The following is a 20,110-nucleotide window of genomic DNA, read 5'->3' as shown; positions in this document are numbered from 1 at the left end:
CACACAACTCCACTTGATGTGTATGCGGGTCCCAGCAGTGGTCACTTTCTTGTCTTCTTCTTCAATGAAAACTCCACACTGGTGGCATGTTGTGAAGAGCTGCATTAGCCTGGACTCATTTACAATCCATTTATTTTCTGACCAGTTCTTGGCTCCTGCAGCAGAGGGTATGTCTGAGCTGGAGGAGCTTGAGGTGTTGCTCAATGGAACAAAGCTGCTGTCAACCGGGTGACTTGATGAGGCCTCAACTGAGCTCATACTCTGGTTCAGTGGGTTGTCATCTTCAGCCACTATTTTATCCTCCTTTATAAACAACACAATACAAATAAATATGCAAGCATATCTAGGGTTTCTATAGTCTAGTGGACAACAGATGTCTATTGCCAGTGAGTCGAAGGGCAGAGAGAGCGTGAACAGGAATCTGTCTAACAGAATCCAGCCAAAATATTGCATTGTCCTTTTGTAAGAGCGTAATCCATGTCATCAGTGTAATAAAAGTATGTAAAGCAATGCAATGAAGTCATACATGTCATACAAATACTAATATTTATTTGAGCTCAATCTCTTACTTGTGATGATGGCAGTTGGATTTCCTTCAGCTGGCCTGATGCTGCACTGTGGATATCCTATACAAAATACACAAGTTGATGACAATGCAGTTGTCAAAGAGTACAATATGAATGAAACACTCCTATAAATCAGACAATTACCTCAATTTGCCGATGTAGAAAAGGACGGAGGGCAAAATAGAACCCAAATGCAGAACGCCGTTTTGGTGGGCGTGGCTCTGCCTGTTCTGGAGTGGTGATGAACAATTTCAGTGCACCAGAACACTCAGCTGAGGATGATAATGGCCCAGAGGTGTCCTTTTTAGGGGTGGATTGTGGTAAATGGCTCATCTCCTCAAGTTCCTTTTCAGATAACAACAACAATAACATATAAGTATAATGTATTGCAAAACACAACATAGAGACAAATAAATAACTGTCATGGATTGTAAAGACAATAGGTCTACGTGGTTTGAGAGACTGTTGGACCAAGTGATAAACCACCACACTTCAAAGTTATCTTACTTAGTGTAAATGTCAATATTGATCAACAGCAGCATCCAGGATGGATATCTGTATGCCAAGCAGGGCCGGCCCGTGGCATAGGCCGTATAGGCAAATGCTAAGGGCGCCGTCCATCGGGGGGCGCCACGCCAGTGCCACAAATGGTAAAAAAAATAAAATAAAAAATAAAAAGTTGGTACAAGAAATAATCCCACGTTAATTTAAATGCAAAGCAAAGCCTATTTAATAGAAATAATATTTGTCACAACATTACAACCCCCCCTCCCCCCCTCCCATGCACAATGCGCCCCCTCCCTTCCCGTAGCCTATCATGATTCTTTTTGGACGTCATCACCACATCAAAAAATCAACACAAGATGTCAAAACGGCCAAAATTGTCCGGTGCCCAGGGAAGAAAAAAAAGAAAAGAAGAGGAGGAGGAACGAGAAAAAGACAGAAGTAACGTTACATTAAATTATTTATCTGTTACAGATAGACACCTGGCTTTTTAGCATTAGGATAACGTTACATGATTCGCTAATTGCTAATCAATAAATAGCTAACGTTAGTTGACTGTTTTAACGTCAGTTAATATTGTGGAGGGGGCTAAGTTGTTATGGAAAGTAATAATGTAACGTTAGGTAATTACAGTACTCCCACCTATGGGACCACCTTACATTCCTCAGGGACATTTGTCTTAGATCCTTTAAGCAGGTCTTTACATTTGTTTACATTTTTATTGCCTTCTGGTTAGCTCACGTTTGCCCTGCTGGTAATAGTGACTTTTCCACCCCTTTATATATTATAGTTGTACGCCTAGTTGTTAAAGTGCACATCATTAATGTTAATTAAGCAATATCACATGAGAGAGAATGCTGTTTTGAATATGAGCACTGCTGTGATTCGATCAAAGATAATCATAACATAACATTCTCATATGATATATTACTGCTACTTTGCATTCTGCTATTCAGCATTTCACTGTAATGATGACAATAAATTCAATCTAATCTAATTTGCATATCAGTTAACATCATACATATATCTCTTTGGTTTTTCATTTATATTATATCATTTCATTTTATTCCTGGAATCATATGTTTTTATTATTAGACTGTAATACTCAATGGTGTCACATACTCCTCTCTTCAGATGCACTGTTGAAGTTTCTAAATCCCACCCCTGGGCCATCTACCACATCTACCACTGCTGCCTCCACCTCAGCAGCACAACCCAGCCATGATGCAGCAGCATCAAGCTGTCTTCCTGTTGCCCCCACCTTTAATATCTTGTTTTGTGCAGTGCCTTATTTATATTGTATTTTTAATTTATTTTATGCAACTTGTTGACACGTTTTATTTTGTGTTTAGTTAGATCTTATACTTAAGGCTATTTATGAATGTATGTAAAAATGATTGTATTTCATATATTCATTGTATTTTTTGTATTCTTTTATTTATTCATAATTTTTTATCTTGTTAACTATTCTGATTGTGAATTTGCTTTCTTTAAAGGAGTCATCACCTGGTTTTATACGTATCCAGCCCCCCTTGGATCGCTTTGGATCAATTCGTAAAACTTATTAGAAAAAAAAAAAAAAAATTTAATCAAACATTGAGCTTGTTCTGACCCTTTTTCGTACCGCGATTTTATCACGCGAGATTACGCGCGAGGTTTTGACTGGTCCGGATGTGCATTGTATAATATGTAATGAGGCGCGCGTTGATTCGCCGCAGGAAGGACAGAGCCGGGGGGGCTTGCCTGCATGCAGACTCCAAAACATAATGGCGGCGCTTCGGCGATTTCAGGTAGCGGACGGGGCGGGGTTGGGTGGTGAAAGAGGGGTGGGCTTATGCAAGTAGCCTCCACGGTGACGTCACCGAAGGCGCAGAATCAAAATCTCGTGCTTTAGGAATGCACACCCTTGTGTGCTATTCCTGTTCGGAAAAAGAGCAGAAGCGAAAAAACGGCGCCACTTTCAAACTCCAGCCTTTCAGGCAAGTTTCAACTGAGGTCAAACACAGATATGCATGTTTTAACAAGAGAAATTGCGATTTCCAGGTGATGACTCCTTTAAGTAAAAAAAAAGTCAAAGACAAAGCTATTCGGTTTCTTGTGAGTATATACACTACACTGCCGATGCAAGGGGGGCGCCACCTAAAATCTTGCCTAGGGCTCCAGATTGGTTAGGGCCGGGCCTGACGCCAAGCACTGTAGCCTCCTCTGATGCCAATGCAAGTTGCAGTACATAACGTTAGAAAACTCATGGGGTGCAGTCGAATAGTCAAAAAATAAGGTCCTAACTCCTATTCCTATCTCCTATTCCTTGACCTCTGGGGAAAACGTCACGGGGTTAAGGAAAGGCGATAGGAGAACTCAAAAGGATTTAGGAAAAGTCGGCCGCGGTGCTCAGAGAATCCGACCGGACTTTCACTAAGCTACGTCATTATAACGCGGCCGCTGATGATTGACAGCTGATGATCGGCACCGGCGATTGACGTGCGTCTGCGCTGGATAAACTACAATAATGGACTACAAAAAGCGCATCGTCCACTTCTCCACATGTTGGTTTTATAAACAGCTGGTTCACTGACCGGCTTCAGGTCCAGCATCTCCTCCTTTCTGTTTGACCGGTTGCTTTATTTACTTTTCATTTGTGGTTTTAGTTTCGTTTTTGTCAAACATTTGTAACATGATTGAAATAAATAAAATAAAAACATTCTATTATTATCACTGTCCACACACATTTATTATCACTATTCCAATTACTATATGTCTGCTTGAAAGTAACTGTTAAATATGTAAATGCACATATCGTTTGTTTTCATGAACGGCCAAGGTGTGCGGCACTTTAAATGTTGCTCTCGCTAAGAATTGTGGGTCGGCGTAATCTCCTTTCCTATCGCATAGGAAGGTCCGTTGCATCCTATGCTAAAGGAGCTCTGAAAGGAAGCATTGGAGCTCCTTTCCTATGCATTTAGAGAATTCGAACAGCTCTTATCATGGCGGCCACTTGTTTACTTCCGGGTCACTTCTTCAGTTAGGAACCTTCCTAAGCAAAAAAAGACTATTCGACTGCACCCATGCTCTATGCCAGGGATTCATTCCACGTGCATGCGAGCTCCAACTAATTACAATCTGCCAGATTATAACACACATAACGTCACCGGTACATGTAAGCAGTCTCGATCTCAGTCTCAAGTCTCAGAAGATATCAGAAGAAGCTAGGCTAACGTTATGAGAGGTGCGCTTTATTAGCAAGAGTAGGTTACCAAAAGTTATTAGCCTACCTGTTCATCCGTAGCTGTATCCGTCATCTGTGCATCAGGAAAGACAGCTGGGACGGCATTTGTTTTGAGAAATGCGTGGTCCTTCAGACTGCGGGGTTTTTCGAAGTCTTCTTTTCTAAAATGATCACTGCATATTCGCAACTTCAGCACCGTCTCCGCCGGTGTCCTGGAGTCCAAGCCAGCTGCCAGCTGCCATAGTTGGTTCCTTTCTGGTTCTTGTAATGGAAATCGGTGGAAACTCTGTGGTGCCCATCTGTAACTTTTATTGTTGCAATTTCTGAACGCACACTGAAGCACCATTTTTATAACGCTGCTACGAGTACTAGCTGTCACGACTGTAGGGCGCTTAGGTTTCGTTTTTACGCACTAGGCCTACTACTAACACGCAAAGTAAAATTCCGCTGCTGCTGAGAAACTAGTCCCTCAAAATGTTTTATCATTGAAAATGCAAGGTTGGTTTAATTTCTAAAATTATTCTACCAACACTGACATGTACATCGATAGTCCGACGTTATAATACATTTGTCTCGGGTGTTCTGCGGAGCAGTTAAAGCTGTTTTTAGTGATTTTTTTTTCCTTCCCCGAAAAGTGGGGCGGACTAATAGGTTCCGGCGCCAGTGCTGAAAAGGCTCCCAGTGAAACAACCCTGAGTCAATAAAGGTTTTCATCAGATGCAGGCTGATTCTTGTAATTGCATATTGTCACGATGTGCCGTTTTTCTTTGGTAAATAAGGAAAATTCTTGGTGCCACTGGGACGACCAGCAGGTTCAACGTCTCACTCAATGTGCACTTCATCAATACAGACAGTGCATGTTGTTGTTTGCATACACCCTTCATACTTTATCTTGAGTGTATTTGATAAGCACACTCACGTGTGCAGCCCATTGTATTGGGATTGTGCAGTAGCGGCACGCAAAGCATTGTACAAATCTCAAACACATAAATGCAGTTTGTCAGTTAATGATGATCAAGAGCTTTAACTGATAAATAATAATGACTTGTGAATTAACGAGGCACCAAGAAAAAGAATGGTCTCCCTAAGGTAAATCTACATTTTTACTATATTCTTCTTCTACTTCTGGGCGGGAGAGCTGGCTGATCACTTAAACTCCAGTTTTGGAGTTGGGTTAATTCAAGTGTAATTTTAGTCCAAAAGCTAAAAGCACGAGAAGGAGCCGACAGCAGAATTGAGAGAATTTCAACTGCAGAAAATCCCACAGGGGCTTACATAATCTAATGCCCTACAACAAAGAGAGGAAATTAAAAGATGTTGTCATATCCATGGGCTGAGTGTGGCACTCACAATGTTTCTGGGTCCTTCTGACATGACAAAGTCACAAATCTATTGGTAAATCATAATTTATTTGTTCCAGATATTTCAAACAAAAACAAGAAACAAATAACATAAAACCAATCGTTACAATTAATTCAAATTACATCCGAGTCAAACAGCAGATACAAAGAAATCACATGATGATCTGAAAAAAACTGTAGTTTTTAAATTATATTATCATCATTCTCATCCTTGACTGATTGAAATGAATGCAACAATAATATTCAGAGTTAGAGAATAAAGACGTAAAGAAAAACACACATTTAATCAGTATGCAACAAATATCTTTCACTTCAAAGGGAAAATCAAATCAAAACTTCCTACATTGTCTCTATGATTGTGTGACTGTCTTTAACCACTGCAGTATCTGGTATCCTCCAGCGTTTAAGTGGCTCATCTTTTCTTCCGCAGACATGCGAGTCAGAAGTTCTCATAGTGATGTATAAAATGGGCCTGATCCCTCTTGTTAATTTGCTGGCAAGCTTTCTCCACGTTCTTGGTCAGTCCAGGTGGTCCGCAGCTGAATACACCCATTTTACCCACCTAGAGATGATGACACAAATTGAAAAGTAGGCTTGTGTGTTGGGGGAAATGTTTGTTTTAGATGAAGATGAATGAAGGTCTGACCTTGGGATGAACTTCCTGCAGTGAGCTGAAAAAGGAGACCAGGGGCGGCCGGCCGAAGTGGGTGACGGAGCGCAGGCCGGTGAAGAGGCTGCGGTTCCACACCTTCTGAAAGTGGCGCTCACACACGTACTGTCCACACACGACAAAGACAAGTGTGAGGTCTCAGTAGTGGGTTCATTAATATAACAGGAAGAGGATTTCTACACTTGGAAATTGGTGGCTGCAGGTCTCACCAGCATGGTGGTGCGGAGGTCGAACTTCTCGGCCACCTGAGTGATGTAAGTGTGGACTGAGATCAGTTCCTGGGTGTCCATCTCCTCCACCTCCCTGATGATGTCCGACACCCACTCAAACTGACGCTGTGTCCGTGTCACCCAGATGAAGTACACCTTCAAATAACCGAGAGAAAGAAAAGAGAGAAAGAGTGAGCTTCTTGCAAAAAATAAATCATGCGTCAGTGGAGGGGTTCAAGAAAACAAATGTGCTGTAGGTTTTTAAAGCATCACCTTTTTACACATAATCTTGGACTTGATGGAGGACTTAAACACCATGTCTTTTAGGATGGAGCTGAATGGGGTGACTCCAATTCCTCCTCCCACCAGAACAGACACCTCATAGTCAATCCACTCCTGATGGCCCTCACCGAATGGGCCATCCAAGTACAGCTTAGGATTAAATACAAATATGAATATCATGAACATGCAGAAGCAGATGAAACTATTTACAGACACAAAACATTGCATTGAACCTGCCTTTGGATAGTCTCCGAACTCGAGCAGGCTTTCTTCGGTGTAGAGGTTTCGGAGCTGGCTGGTCCAGGGCCCCGCAGCTCGGATGTGCAGGCTCAGGGTCTCTTCGTGCGGGGCTGACGTCAGTGTGAATGGGTGGTACTCATCTGTGCCCAACATCAGGCATGCAATGCGAACCCACTGGCCTGAACGGTACACGAAGCCCTGTGGTCGCTTGAACTCCAGATGTGTCACACCTGCAGGCAGAGAAAGTGTGTGAACTTGAATGCACAGCGCACACAAACATTACGTCATATCAGTGATTCTGACGATGGAAAAGTGAAATTTAGTTCACAAAAGACATTAAAATCGAGGAGCAGCAGAGACATTTTGAAGAGTGTCACCTGAAGGCAACAGCTCAGCCCTGAGCACCGGGATCTCAAGCTTCTTCCTGCTCAAGCTGATCAGTTTGTCCAACAGGAAGAGCAGCGCAGGTGGAATTAAGTAGATGTAGAAACGGGGCGCTTGGAGCAGAGCAGAACTCCCATGAATAATTGTCTGTTGACGAAGCCAGAATCACAATATTATTGCCTCTCAGAGTGCATTTTGGGTATTTTAAAGACAGAAAAAGTACTCACTAGAGTGAACACAACAACATAGAGGTAATGTGTGATCCAAAATCCACGGAAGCTGATGCGACGGAAATAGTGTGAGGCAAAAACATACATAAACGCCAAAGTAAAAAGAAGCAAGACACCGGTCATCCCTAGGAAAAAAGGACAAAGAGGAGAAAAAAACAGATTATCGAATAATATAAAAAGCACCTCATGTACCACTGGAGGTCTCAAATCAGTCTCCTATTATACCTGGAACAGTTTGAAAGAACCACCACGACCACTTCACGGGACGTTCAGACCTATGCAAACACACTGTAAATCAACACTCGGCAAAGTGAACAAATACATCATCATCAAGCATTTCAAACATTACCCGTTGTTGAAAAAGATTTGGGGGAACAGACAAGCCAGGATGCTGAGGTCGCTGATGGTGAAGATGTAGATGTTGACCACGTGGCCCAGACTGTGAAGCACTACAGTCAGAACAGAAACAGGAGTGAGCTCACTTCAATCAAATGTACACAGGCAAAGACATCAGAACGTCACTTTCCGTCATCGCTCTCAACTCTCCTCCGGTCCACCAACCTGCAAGGAGGATGGCCGTCATGGCCATGAAGCGATGGAAATCGATGGCTGCGTCAAAGGGAATGTACCGGTTGAGGAATGTCTCTCGGCACAGCGTGATGAGGTTGCGGCACACGGTGAGGAGCATGTAGGGAAACAGAAAGGATATGGCGGTGGCCGAGCCGCGGGAGACGATGATGCCCACCCGTGAAGTCTTGGGGATGCCGGTCGTTTCTGACTGCAAGGCATTGTCTGAAGAAGGTTTTTAATCAGTTTATAAAAGGCTCACGCTGGAGGTAAAGACATGGAGAAGAGAGTTCTACTCACAGTGACACCTTTCCAGGACCACGCCCGCCATGATGCCGTACACGACGATGAAGCAGACGATGTGGCGCCGATAATTCTCAATGAACCGTTTGAAGTGCTGGATCTTCTGCCGGACTGGGTTCCTTATGTACTGCTCACGCTTGGGCTGCACATACACATTTGGAGTGTTGCCACTTAACCTGCAAATATGCAAATCAATTAGATTTATTTTTTAAGGAGGAAGTAGGATGCAAAGCAAAATAAACCCTTTGAGAACCACAAATGTGGGAAACTACATTGTTTGGTATGTCTTTCTTAGTATTCAACTCATTTACAGGAGCAGAAAAAACAAAATAAGGAACAAACTTTTTCCGTCTGCGGAGCTCCGGTCCATCTGTCTTGTTGTAGCTGCAAACAACAAAAAAAATGAGCAAAATTGTAAGCTGGGACACAATGGTCACTAGGGGTATATAAATGAAATGAGTAAGTGACAAAGCTCCAGTGGATAGTTGTTTTTATCCACAGTGTCAAGCAACAGTTGTTCCACGTGTGATGAGTGATTACAGCCTGCGTTCTGTTCTCTGACCTGTTTCCCGGAGAGATGAAGGACACTCTCTGGTCTCGACTCATGCGCTTCTTTCCCTGATTCTCCATCCCTGTGCACACGCATCCATTTCATCAGACAAGGTCAGAGAAGTTAGGATTTAAAGAAAAGCTCTTCTTCGACAAGACTTCCTGCAACCTTTGACGTTGAGTTGTGCAAACTGCAGCTCCTTCTCGTGGTCCCGCATGAGGAAGTGGAAGTCCTCCCATGTGATGTTCTCCTTGTTATCAAAGCCTGCGGCCTGCATCATGGACTTGATGCCGTCCTCTACCTGGCTCTTTGACAGCGCGCCGTTGGAGATTTCAATGAAAGACCTGCAGCACATCAAGAAGCAGAAGACGGACGATCAGACGGATAAAATAAAGATAAAAGAAGATGTTGTGCAGTCATGAAAAAAGTCAAACCTGAGCATCCTGGCAAATTCCTCTTTCGATAAGAAACCAGTTCCACCGATGTCGTTCATGGAAAACATCAGTTTGGATTTTTCCTCAGGAGACCCTGAGGAAATACAAACATATTTAATGGCATAATGTAGACTATTACTGTCTATAAAAACTGTAATGAAATGGACTGTCCTTTACTTATATTTATTGATTTACTTTATTGATTTCATAATGTGTTCTGCAACTTTAAGCAGAAAAAAAATCATTGCAAATTAATGAGCAGTATTTGTTTTTTTTAATTTCAACTGAAAAATAATCCAATCTCAAAATAAAGAACTCCATCTTCCTGGAAATGGAAATCACGTCATGCAGTGGTTAGATGACAGCACACTGAGCTACACTGCATTTCTACCTTTCATAAAGATAACCATCACATCAAGAAACTCTTGGAAGGAGAGGTAGCCGTTTCCATCTTTGTCGGCCAGTGTGAACATGGAGTCTACAAACAAGGAGTCGGGCTTGAGGCCCAGCGCAGCAGCAAACTCAGTTGCTGTCAGCTCGCACTGGAGGACCTCTCTGGCTTTCTTGTGGGAAACGCCGCTCATGTCGCCAGCGTCACACTTCTCTATTTCCAACACCTGTGCACCAGAGGGACAGCGAGGGACAGATCATTATATGCCACCGTAGTGTCATTAGTAGTATCACCAACGTTAACTGAGGTTAGCGTACGTCCATTACAGGTGACGTCACCATCAAGACCGACAATTAGTTCATTTGGCTGGAGGTCAGACCTAATTTGACCTCAAACAAGGGCTGACGACATTTTGTGGCCGAGCTTTAAAGCCGCCGTCGCTTTGACAGAGCAGCTGGTGAGGTAAACGTCCAGAGTCTGACGGTACCTTGGAGAAAGCGTGCCGAATGAACGTTTCCACAATCTGAGCCCTCTGCTCTCTGGTTAAAGCCTCCTTCAGCAGTTCCCTCTCTCTCATCTCCTTCACTCTAATCTCCCGACCGACGTCCGTCACCCCCGGGCTCAGATGCTTGACAAATGCTGCACGTTTGCCCTCGTCATCAAAAAACAGCACCTGGATGTGCAGACGGGGCAAGAAAAAAAAACAGGGCTGGAGTGAGATAAAAGTGATTTAGATCGGGTACATCTAGCAGAATCGTGCTTGCATCAACGATTGGATGGTGAGGTGAAAAATAAGAGAAGGAACAACTTCAGTGGAAAAGTGAAAAACGCTGGATGGGCTTTAACTGCAAACACATTACATTTCTACACAGAATGTTAGTGTGTATGTTTACACAAGACGCAGCAGCAGCAGCATTTCCTACAACGTGAATCAGGCTGCAGCCTTTTCATCACCTGAAGGTGCAAATCCCATCATTTCAAGCTACTCACCAGATCATACTCTTTTGATACTTTGAGCAGCAGAGCTTTATGGTGCCGGTCATTGGAGAGAAGGATGTCTAAGTAGTCCTGGTTTCTCAGATTGAGGCATCGGTGAGCAGACCCAGATCTGTCAAAGACCTGCAGCCTCCTCTTCTCATCGACCGCCACGCTGACGGGATGAAGAGGTATCTTATGGCCCTGCCACTCGTAGGCTGGAGAGGGAAAGCAGAAGGATGTGAGGTGCAAGACGGGATTCTGGATGATGATGAGGATGAAATACCAGTTTGGTGTCCCTTCCACCCGTGAATAACTAATCAGTTGAGTCTTAGTTGGGTTTTGTAGCTAACAGAATATAAATCATGAAAGGTTATGAAAACAATGTAATCTGCTCAGTTTTACGATTGTGTTGATACCATGTGACATATATAATGGCTGCTGCTAAAATATATATAGACACTGTGTTTTTTTTACTAACGTTGGGCACTTTTAGAAGCATTAGAAGGATTTCATTTTAATCCCACAGATTACATACCAGTGATTCCCACAGCTGGCTCCTCTGCTCTGTCACCAGCTTTTCTTCTTCTCTGGAACTTGTTGTACCTGTACTTGCGGAGATATGCGACCATACAGGCCACCAGGAAACTCACTGTGAAAACAGAGTAATCAAAGCCGATGATCAGTTTCACACAAAAGAAATCGGTATTATTGCTGTGCAAAAAGAGGTGAATTTGTGAGTGCGATACTGACCAACAGGAAAGAGGAGCAGAACAATGAGGAATATCCCAAAGCCAGCTTCGCTGCCATCAAAATAATTAAGTCTGGTGGCATTAGTGCAGGGACGGAGCATTGACGAATTCAGCTGTGTGGGCTGAGGACAAGGGTCACCTAAGGACACGGAAAGACCATGTGTTCTCCCGTGCTTTCATATTATGTCACTGATTTGAAATCTTTGTTGTTTACATTCTTTTACTGATATTCTCAGAACTCTATGCTGAAATCTAAAAACACAAACACTACTATGAATTGAAAAAACATGCATATAAAAGTAGTCTGTGTGGTAGTTATTTTACTCAAATATAGAAACACAAAGATACTGTATCATAAATATAAAATTATTTCCCCCAAAAAACTATAAAAAGACAAGGTCAGGTGGGTAAAGTGTTCTACATACAGAACAAACAATAGAAAATGTAGTTGCAGTAAAAAAAAAACAAACACTGCATCATCACAGTCAATGTTATCCCTGGCCAATAGTGAAGATACTGTGTATGTAGCAATATACAGTGTATATATATAATATTATGAGATGGTTGTGGTCATTGTGTTTCAAGTACAAGTATTATTGTGTAAACCACTGTTTTTACCATCCTTCCAGACGAACACATTATTTTGAATATCAGTGGATTCTGCACTTGTGACTGCAACAAGGACGTCCTTATAGGCCACAGTGCGGATCCTCTGGATCTCCTCATCTGTGAACAAACTGCAACGACCACAAATGTAGTAAGATTATCGGCATTCAAAGTAAACAATGTAGGGTCATATTTTGAAAGTCAGAGGCGTTCACCCATTCTGTTTGTTCTCGAACCAGAAGCGGTCTCCATTTCTGATGCGTTCAAACTGGTCTAAGATTATGGCGGAGAAAACTGGACCCGGACTGCCGCGAGACTCCAGCAGTCCTCCAGGGAAGAGCTCTAGTTTTGAGATGTCTCTGTTGTACAGTTCTGCAATATCCTGCAGCAACTGTTGTACACAAGAACACACTTTAGTTCTCTGGATAATTGCTAAACGTTTCAATGCAGTTTGTTCAATCTTTGTTTCAGACTTTCACCTGTGGGTTGGAGCTTTTGAGCTCAGGATTTATGTCTTCAAATGTCTTAACAGGAGGCAGATCCAGAGCTTTTCTGACCTCAGTGTAACTACCCAGGCCAACGTCTCTTCCTCTCTGGACAGTCATGGCCACCAGATCTGACCGGCTGAACCTCTGCGGTCCGTACATGAAGTCTGTCAGGGAGCAAATCAGATCAAATCTGTAGACTTTATAACTTGACGTATATACATTTAGATTTATGATTGATTTAATTGGTGTGGTACTTGTATATTTCTGCAACACAACACCAGAGTTTCAGATTTCATACATGCCGAGAATAAGAATGATAAAACACCTCTCAGGTCCTCCACAACAATATTGTCTTCCCTCTCTGCAATCTGCGAAGCCATGCCCATGAGGAGGTTGTCCACGTCCTGGTTTGTCTTCACGTCTCCCTGGAAAGAATGTGAATAAAAACATGTATGCACATAATAAAGCACTTAATGGGTAATATATCTTCTTTGATACCCCTAACATCCACTAGGCCAGAAATAATTATAAAATCAAACACATAACTGAGAATTCATCGATGGGAAACTAGAATAATACAAGTGGAGTGATTTTTTGTTTCTTTCTTTCCTTACACTCAGAAGTATAATCATGATATACCTCGTGTTTCCAAAAGCTGTTACATAGACGCATTGCTGGTGACAAGCTGCCATCTATGTTGACCATCTTCTGAAAATGGCAGCTTCTGTTTCTGTAGGGAAAAAAGCATGCAGTTGTTCACATTCATTTCTAATTGTACACAATGTATTTTGGATTATGTCAGACACTGTTTAGCCTGTGAGCTTTGATTTTTCAGTGTGCCAGGAGAAAATAAATACCTCATGTAAACACCAGGTGGGGCCATAGTGATGCCAAATCTTATGGCTGCAGCCTGAAACTCAAGAGAAATCCCCGGCTCGACAAACTTATGGTATCCTGACAGGTACATCGGAACAAAAACACAAAACAACAGAAGATCAACAACATACAAGCTGAAAAGATCCTCATGCATGCAAACACTCTATATCGTCATCCCTATGTTTAAAGTGCGGCAACAAAAGTGGTGGTCAGTGAAGGGCTCATCCCTCCATTGTCTCTTTAACTTTCTTCAGCTGCGGCTGCTTATTCAGCAGAAGAAGGGAGACTCGGGCTGATGCTTTGCTGACAGAGCACATACTTGTCAAACACCAACAAGGATAGCTCACATGGCTTGTGGTCACCGGTGCATTACCTGTTCCCCTCCACTCGTACGCACGCTGGCTGAGTGTTACCTGGGTAAGGAGGAAGCTGTTTGTCTCCAAGGTATCCGGGCAGCCAATCGTAGAGAGCAATTTTCTGTGTAGGGAAACAGCAGGAATCATTGCAAACTGAACATGATTGGATGAGGCTTTGTTTTGGATTTGATATAGTTTAGTTGTGATTTGTAATACAAGAAGAAATGCAGTTATCATGTGCTGTTTATGACATTTCTGCAGAGGACTTAACTAATCAAACACCTGAGAGACACTAAAACCATCAATTTTTATCAATAAAACGACCGCCTGGGATTCATGCAACCTCCCTCCCTCTCTCTCTCCCTCCCTCTCTCTCTCTCTCTCTCCAGAGTGCAAATTAAAGTAGCGAGAGGATTACATGGAGACTTTTCCTCCTACCTGGAATGTGGCCACAACGGTCCTCCTGGCGTTTTGAAACAGCTCTTCGTCAGACCACTCTGGGTGTTCCTCATGCAGTTTGGAGGCTACATAATTGTGGTAGCGAAACCAGATAATCCCCTCTGCTGCCGTGAACACGTTCTCATTGGCCCAGGCATTTCCCAACTCTGGACACAGAAGATGGCACAAATTATAGGGATTTCTGCTCTTCCATCATAGGAATGAACATCGCCGTAGCTGCAGAGAACAGGCAGGTTTGTGTAGCGTGTGTTGTCACAGAACATTTAAGAAAAACCCTTTGGGTATCGTGTCACACCGTTTGCATGAGGATCTCAGCACAAATGGAAGGATAATTTGACTGTTTGTTTGTAAGGATGTGACAACAAAGCGGTGACAGCAGCTGAAGATCCTCAGCCTCCGCCCCAGATAATAACTGCACCCACTTTAAAAAACACAGGACAAAACACTTGCACGACATCCTCTATGCTATAGAGGGGATTAAGTGCGATGAGTGTGACAAGCCACACAATAATTAAAGGGTGATAACACGCATCAGGCAGGGCCTCTTTTCACTAAGCCCCTCAGGGCTACAACCCTGATCGGTGAAATAATATTTGTCTGGAATTCTTGACGCTTGTTTTCAATTGCTTGCAGTATCGATTTGGTGGGCGTCACCACATACAATTTAACAAAACACTTCTGATTTAGGAACTCTTCCTGTTTTAAGATATAGTTTGGCCAAAAAGCACAAACGAAAACACATTTAATCTCACGTTAAGTGAAATCTGTGCATCCAGTTAGTTTTAGAGTGATTTCATGAGATTTGAAACTCTCTTATGTGGATTTCAACTCATTTTGCGAGTGTAATAACGACTTCCTTTCACTGAAAATTGCTGTTTTAAGGATAATTGGGAAATTGGAAAGAGATATCGCTGTTGAGTTTGGGGGCTTTAACGGCCAGTTATTAAATATCACTGAGCTCCACTGTTTCAGGGTTGAGGTCCAGACATTATTTCTTGAATAAATCACACTTAACTATATGGTTGGATGCACTGAAATTATGTGTGACTGTGCCTTTGAGTGAATCAACGGCATACAGTCAGTTGAGTGCAGGATGACATAAACCCCACTATCTGGTACACAGATGACAATAAAATGAATTATTATGATTATGATTATATTGCAAACAGTGTTTCATGTTAGATCTGAGGTGTATATAATATAGAATATATAAGTAATATGTATATAAGTATATAATGTCTCACCATAAAGGCCATTGGGTCCATATGCTCCTGTAGAGGGGTCAGCGGCGCTCCACATGGGACTACGGCTTGTTGCCTTAATTGGCATGTTCCACACATCGCCCGAAGTCAAGAGCCCTCCAGAGAAGGTTCTCAGGGTGTCAGACCAGGACGCGGTGGTGCCGTAGATGGAGCTGCCATCTATCCACGCGGTCACGAAGTTCACCTGCATGTGTTGTATTTGTTTGTTTTTTCTAAAGTTATTGAACTTGAAGAAAGTGGGAGATTGGATTTTGTTGGTAAAACTAACAAACATAGTCATTTCATATTTGATACCTGTGTGCGAGGGTTACCGGGGCTCTGGCCAGTCCCTGTAGCCCACGGTCCTCTCTGGAAGGGCAACAGGACTTTCCCAGTGGCAGTGGGGTCAAATACAGGGTCACCTTTTGGGACTGGGATGTTCATGAACTCAGGTGGACACCCAGGACTTCTTGAGTTGAACATTTCAAAAGAAACGTGATAACCTGAGAAGTGAAAATAATTAAAAGCCCGGAATATTATTTGACAAGACATTTCAGGTGAACATCTTGACATATCATTGGTTTAATAACAGCCAATGGAAGCTTTCATTTCTGATATGCATTTCTAAAATCGTATTACCCTGAAATGTGGCACCTGCATTTCGGTAAAATATGGATGACCAATGATTTTTGGGTGAGTTTGATTATGTTTTTTGATAGTGAACTCCAATGGAACAAAACGCATGTTACATATTTACCAAAGAACAGCGAGAGCACGGTCTGGTTGCGTGTTGAGGGCAGCCCGGAGGGGCCGCCGGACAGGAGGCGGCTCAGTCTGCGGGGGTTTGGCAGCAGCGGCTCCTGGACCGGCTGGTAGACTCCGTCCCAGTAATTCGCGGGCACGAGGCGCACCAGATTAGAACCTGCGCGAGCGCAAACGCGGTGAGTGTTGGCACGATGTGAGCGGCTGGCGCTGCAAATGCGTAACTTTCTTACCGGCAGCTCCGCGTTTCGGTGAAGCCAAACTGTTGTACCAGCCGTCAAAGCGAGGGACCTCCCACGTTAGTTCACAGCGTGAACCTGTTCAAGAAATGTCGAGCTTAAACATGCTTTTTATAGGTAAACTGGACTGTTAACTATGGAGTGCAAGTGTTGCGCAAGCTACTTACGTTCACCGACGATGAGCACCAAGCCAAGCGCTGCGTAGATACTCCAAAACCTTTTACGCAAATCCATTGATGCGAGAGATGCTCCTCAGCTCAGCCTGCAGCCAAGGGGAGCGAACTTCTGAAAAGGGAAGACAAGGTGAAGGTAACTGACATTTACTGGCATATTTATTGGATATTTCTATGTGATAGAAGATAAGATAAGTCAGGATGTCTTCTTCTACAGCTTTTCTTCCTTCTTCCTTTTGGTCATGCCTGTAAACTGCAGACCTCCAAAGACAATGCATTTACCTGGACAGGAGAATATAGATAAAGAGTGGAGTCTTACCCACTGGAGAGGCTGGAAATGTAGTGGTGGAGTAATAGTTGCAGTAGAAGTGCAGGTGAGCGATGGTGCAATAGTAAAGCCAACTTATGTCGCACAGCTTATCACAAACCTGCATGTGACCTGTGTTGCCCAAATGGGAATGGTCATTGCCTCTGGATCACACCTCTTTTCCTCAGGATTCCAGTCAGTGCATCCTCCTCCTTAGTGACACAACGGGGACCGGCACTATAAAAAGAAGTGTACGTTCCCTCAACATTCACACTTCGCTTTCTTCTCCTGCCGTCCTCATCTGGAAACATTTGGGTAAGAATGAACTTTTTTTGATGGGGGATTTTCTCTGTTTCATCAGTGAGTTCTATTGGACACTTTTCTTGTCATTCGGGTTCAAATGCATTAAAATTAAGAACACCTATTTAAAAGACACTGGCTGAAGTGGTTACGTGGATGCACTTGTGTGCCTTTGTGCATTAAACAGATGCAGGGAAACGTGAGATGATATTACATGAGTCAGACACGGTTGTGCTTAATCATGTGCCATGTTCACCAGCACATTAACGTCCCATTCCTTATCTGCTATAAAGAACAAGTGCTGCTATCTCTGCATCTTGTGGAAACTGAGAACGGTGCCACTAACACTGTCTTCTCTGTTACACCGTCTAGTCTCAGACTAAGGAGCTAAGATGACTTTCTACGATGACATTTACCCATTCTACCCTGGACAAAGGACTTCCTTCATCTTCGATGTCAGCTTGCTCACTATTATTCTGGTCTTCCTTGTGCTAGCAGTCAGTCTTCTCCTCATTCTGCCAGGGATACGAGGGAAGTCGGTGAGTGCAAAGCATCAGATACAATATCTCTCGCTGCAAAAACCTCTGAATTGTTGTCTTATTCTGTCCCCCCCTTTTTTTATTCAATGCACCTTAAGTCATTTTTGATTCTGCTCCTTCCTATCAGAGGGTCTTCTGGATGTTTCGAATAATTATCAGCTTGTTCATAGGCGGGGTGATAGTGGGTGAGTTTTGTATTTGTATCATTGTCGTTGAATAAATGACAGATTTGTCCTTTTCCTGCCACTATCACTCACCTTTGTGTCTTTTTCTCTGCAGCGCTCAACTTCACCGACGACTGGGCCGCGGCCAGGATGACCACTAACGCCACCTACAAGTCTTTCAGCAATGTGGTGGTTAACGCAGATATCGGCCTGCATGTTGGACTGTACGGCATTAATGTGACACTAAAGGGTGAGTCACCGGCTGCAGCTTTAAAGCTCTGAACAACTTAGATATTGGATTGTAGTGTGATAACGTCCTCCTGCAGGTTCTGTCAGTAAAGCAACCGTTTAGTAGCATTTGTGTGTTGTAGGTGCATCTGTCATAAATTAACCTGTTTTCTCCCTCAGGGAATCCTGTTGTACAATTCAATGAGACCATTGACTACAATGAGATGTTTAGCTGGTTTGGCACTATTGACCAGGAATATCAGGCAGCTCTGAAGACAGGTTTACCCAACCCCATTCTGTACATTGCTGAGAAGTTCACCCTGAACAACCCATGCGGACTCATCTTTCAGTACAGATTCTCCGGACGCTACGCCTCTGCAACCCTCTGGTAACGTTAAATAACTGCTCACAGTTTGTGTTGAACATACTGTCGCTGTAAACAGATGTTAATTAAAGGTGGCGGAGATTAAAACAGCTGCACACTTTCACAGGACGGCCTTCTGCTGCTGGATGCTTGCCAATATCCTCTTCTCCATGCCGGTCGTTCTGTACGCTGGCTATATGATGATGGCCACCGCTGCCTTCATCTTCATCTCCATGGCCTCCTTCTCCACCATCATGAACGTGCCACAGTGTGTTTTCTTCATAGGGTCCGACTCCTTTCAGATAGCGTACAGCCATTCGTTCTGGCTGGCTCTGGCGACAGGTACAGATGAGAAGCCGTGACGTATGTTTTGCACTCTAAACTGGCAGACAAAGTGGGGTTTTCATTCACTGTAATGGTTTCCAGGTGTGCTGTCCTCTGTCATCGGGATCCTGGTGGTGATGTTGGACTGTCTTATCCCAGAGAAGATGAACGAGGCCTTCAGTGTTGGTGTGGACAGTTATGACGAGGAGGACCTTTCAAGCGGGGAGGGCTACCTGAATACAGTTTTTCTTGACGGAGTCACAATTTCACCATTGACATCAAAAGTCAAGGCGGTAGGTGTCACCACTGAGAGGGTCATACTTCCTTATGACGCATGTAGCAATGGATTAGTTATTCATTTACAAGCATTTATTCACTGTCCTTTAATACATTTGTTTAAAAAACTAGACTTTGATTGGCATTTATTGTTACAAAATACGTATTCAGTTCAAGAGATGCAAGATTAAAACAAAATGAATCACCACTATCATCGTCACCATACCTGTCTTGGATCCTGAGTGCTGCTCTTTTAATGTCTGTATAACTTTTAAAGGAGTTATTTCCACCATTGACTGACATGCTTTTGTTTCTGTGTTTTAGGTACATCTATGAAGCCATCTTGATTTCCCTCAGGGAGCTTTTACAGCAAATACTTGAAGATATTTTTCTACTGTTACTGTTACAGACGGAGTTTCTTATTTCACACCTGTTTGAATGCAATTATCTAGTCAGCGAGTCTGTTCTATGTTAAGTGATTTAACTGTAAATAGTTGTATTTGTAAAGTTTATTGTCATGTTGCAGTAGTTGTAAGTACAATATATAAAGTCGTATGGGATCCATACACGTGTTTATGATCAATAAGGATTATAGGTCTGTCATTGTTCAACTCTTTTTTTTTTTTCATCAGAAATGAAAAATGAGGGGAAAATAATTCATTGTTTGATATTGATAACTCTTTAATAGCCTCTTCTGGATTTTTTTGTGACGCATGCACGTTGCCATGGCAACAATATGTGGCCTAATTTTTGTGCATAGTTCC

The 20,110-nt window shown here is 42.9% G+C and overlaps 2 protein-coding genes and 1 long non-coding RNA gene across 3 annotated transcripts; 1 reads left to right on the top strand and 2 right to left on the bottom strand.

The window, feature by feature from the left end:
• Positions 1–166: 166 nt before the first annotated feature.
• LOC311018514 lies at positions 167–4,881 on the bottom strand. The gene is made up of 4 exons (XR_014597733.1): positions 4,343–4,881; positions 711–911; positions 570–626; positions 167–303 (listed from the first exon to the last, which is right to left on the bottom strand). It is a non-coding gene; the product is annotated as an uncharacterized lncRNA (long non-coding RNA).
• A 938-nt stretch (positions 4,882–5,819) lies between these two features.
• On the bottom strand, positions 5,820–17,286 carry duox (dual oxidase). The gene is made up of 34 exons (XM_084016573.1): positions 17,164–17,286; positions 16,839–16,956; positions 16,666–16,749; positions 16,428–16,592; positions 15,986–16,173; positions 15,674–15,875; positions 14,409–14,575; positions 14,028–14,091; positions 13,596–13,692; positions 13,378–13,468; positions 13,064–13,163; positions 12,730–12,902; positions 12,466–12,641; positions 12,263–12,381; positions 11,646–11,783; positions 11,431–11,544; positions 10,908–11,110; positions 10,405–10,590; positions 9,918–10,143; positions 9,527–9,620; positions 9,261–9,436; positions 9,105–9,174; positions 8,885–8,926; positions 8,540–8,718; positions 8,234–8,464; positions 8,022–8,121; positions 7,898–7,947; positions 7,670–7,797; positions 7,436–7,589; positions 7,056–7,288; positions 6,810–6,968; positions 6,537–6,692; positions 6,304–6,432; positions 5,820–6,219 (listed from the first exon to the last, which is right to left on the bottom strand). The coding sequence occupies exons 2-34, from the start codon at positions 16,903–16,905 to the stop codon at positions 6,097–6,099; spliced, it is 4,584 nt and encodes a 1,527-aa protein (XP_083872699.1). The 5' UTR covers positions 16,906–16,956; positions 17,164–17,286; the 3' UTR covers positions 5,820–6,096.
• An 83-nt stretch (positions 17,287–17,369) lies between these two features.
• Positions 17,370–20,108, top strand: duox2 (dual oxidase 2). Its single transcript, XM_084016572.1, has 8 exons — positions 17,370–17,466; positions 17,824–17,990; positions 18,118–18,175; positions 18,270–18,404; positions 18,563–18,770; positions 18,874–19,088; positions 19,173–19,363; positions 19,671–20,108. Exons 2-8 carry the CDS (start codon positions 17,844–17,846, stop codon positions 19,680–19,682), a joined length of 966 nt encoding a protein of 321 aa, XP_083872698.1. The 5' UTR covers positions 17,370–17,466; positions 17,824–17,843; the 3' UTR covers positions 19,683–20,108.
• The last annotated feature ends 2 nt before the right edge of the window (positions 20,109–20,110 follow it).

This window comes from Eutrigla gurnardus (assembly GCF_963514095.1).
Source record: "Eutrigla gurnardus genome assembly, chromosome: 9".
Taxonomy (NCBI): domain Eukaryota; kingdom Metazoa; phylum Chordata; class Actinopteri; order Perciformes; family Triglidae; genus Eutrigla; species Eutrigla gurnardus.
This window is presented reverse-complemented; position numbering and strand designations above follow the sequence as displayed.

Coding starts and splice junctions, on each gene's coding strand:
- duox (XM_084016573.1), bottom strand. CDS start 16,905: ATGGATTTGCGTAAAAGGTTTTGGAGTATCTACGCAGCGCTTGGCTTG. Junction 10,144..10,404: donor TTCGGCACGCTTTCTCCAAG/GTACCGTCAGAC, acceptor TCTGGTGCACAG/GTGTTGGAAATAGAGAAGTG. Junction 9,621..9,917: donor GATGGTTATCTTTATGAAAG/GTAGAAATGCAG, acceptor GTATTTCCTCAG/GGTCTCCTGAGGAAAAATCC.
- duox2 (XM_084016572.1), top strand. CDS start 17,844: ATGACTTTCTACGATGACATTTACCCATTCTACCCTGGACAAAGGACT. Junction 17,991..18,117: donor CAGGGATACGAGGGAAGTCG/GTGAGTGCAAAG, acceptor CCTTCCTATCAG/AGGGTCTTCTGGATGTTTCG. Junction 18,771..18,873: donor TACGCCTCTGCAACCCTCTG/GTAACGTTAAAT, acceptor ACACTTTCACAG/GACGGCCTTCTGCTGCTGGA.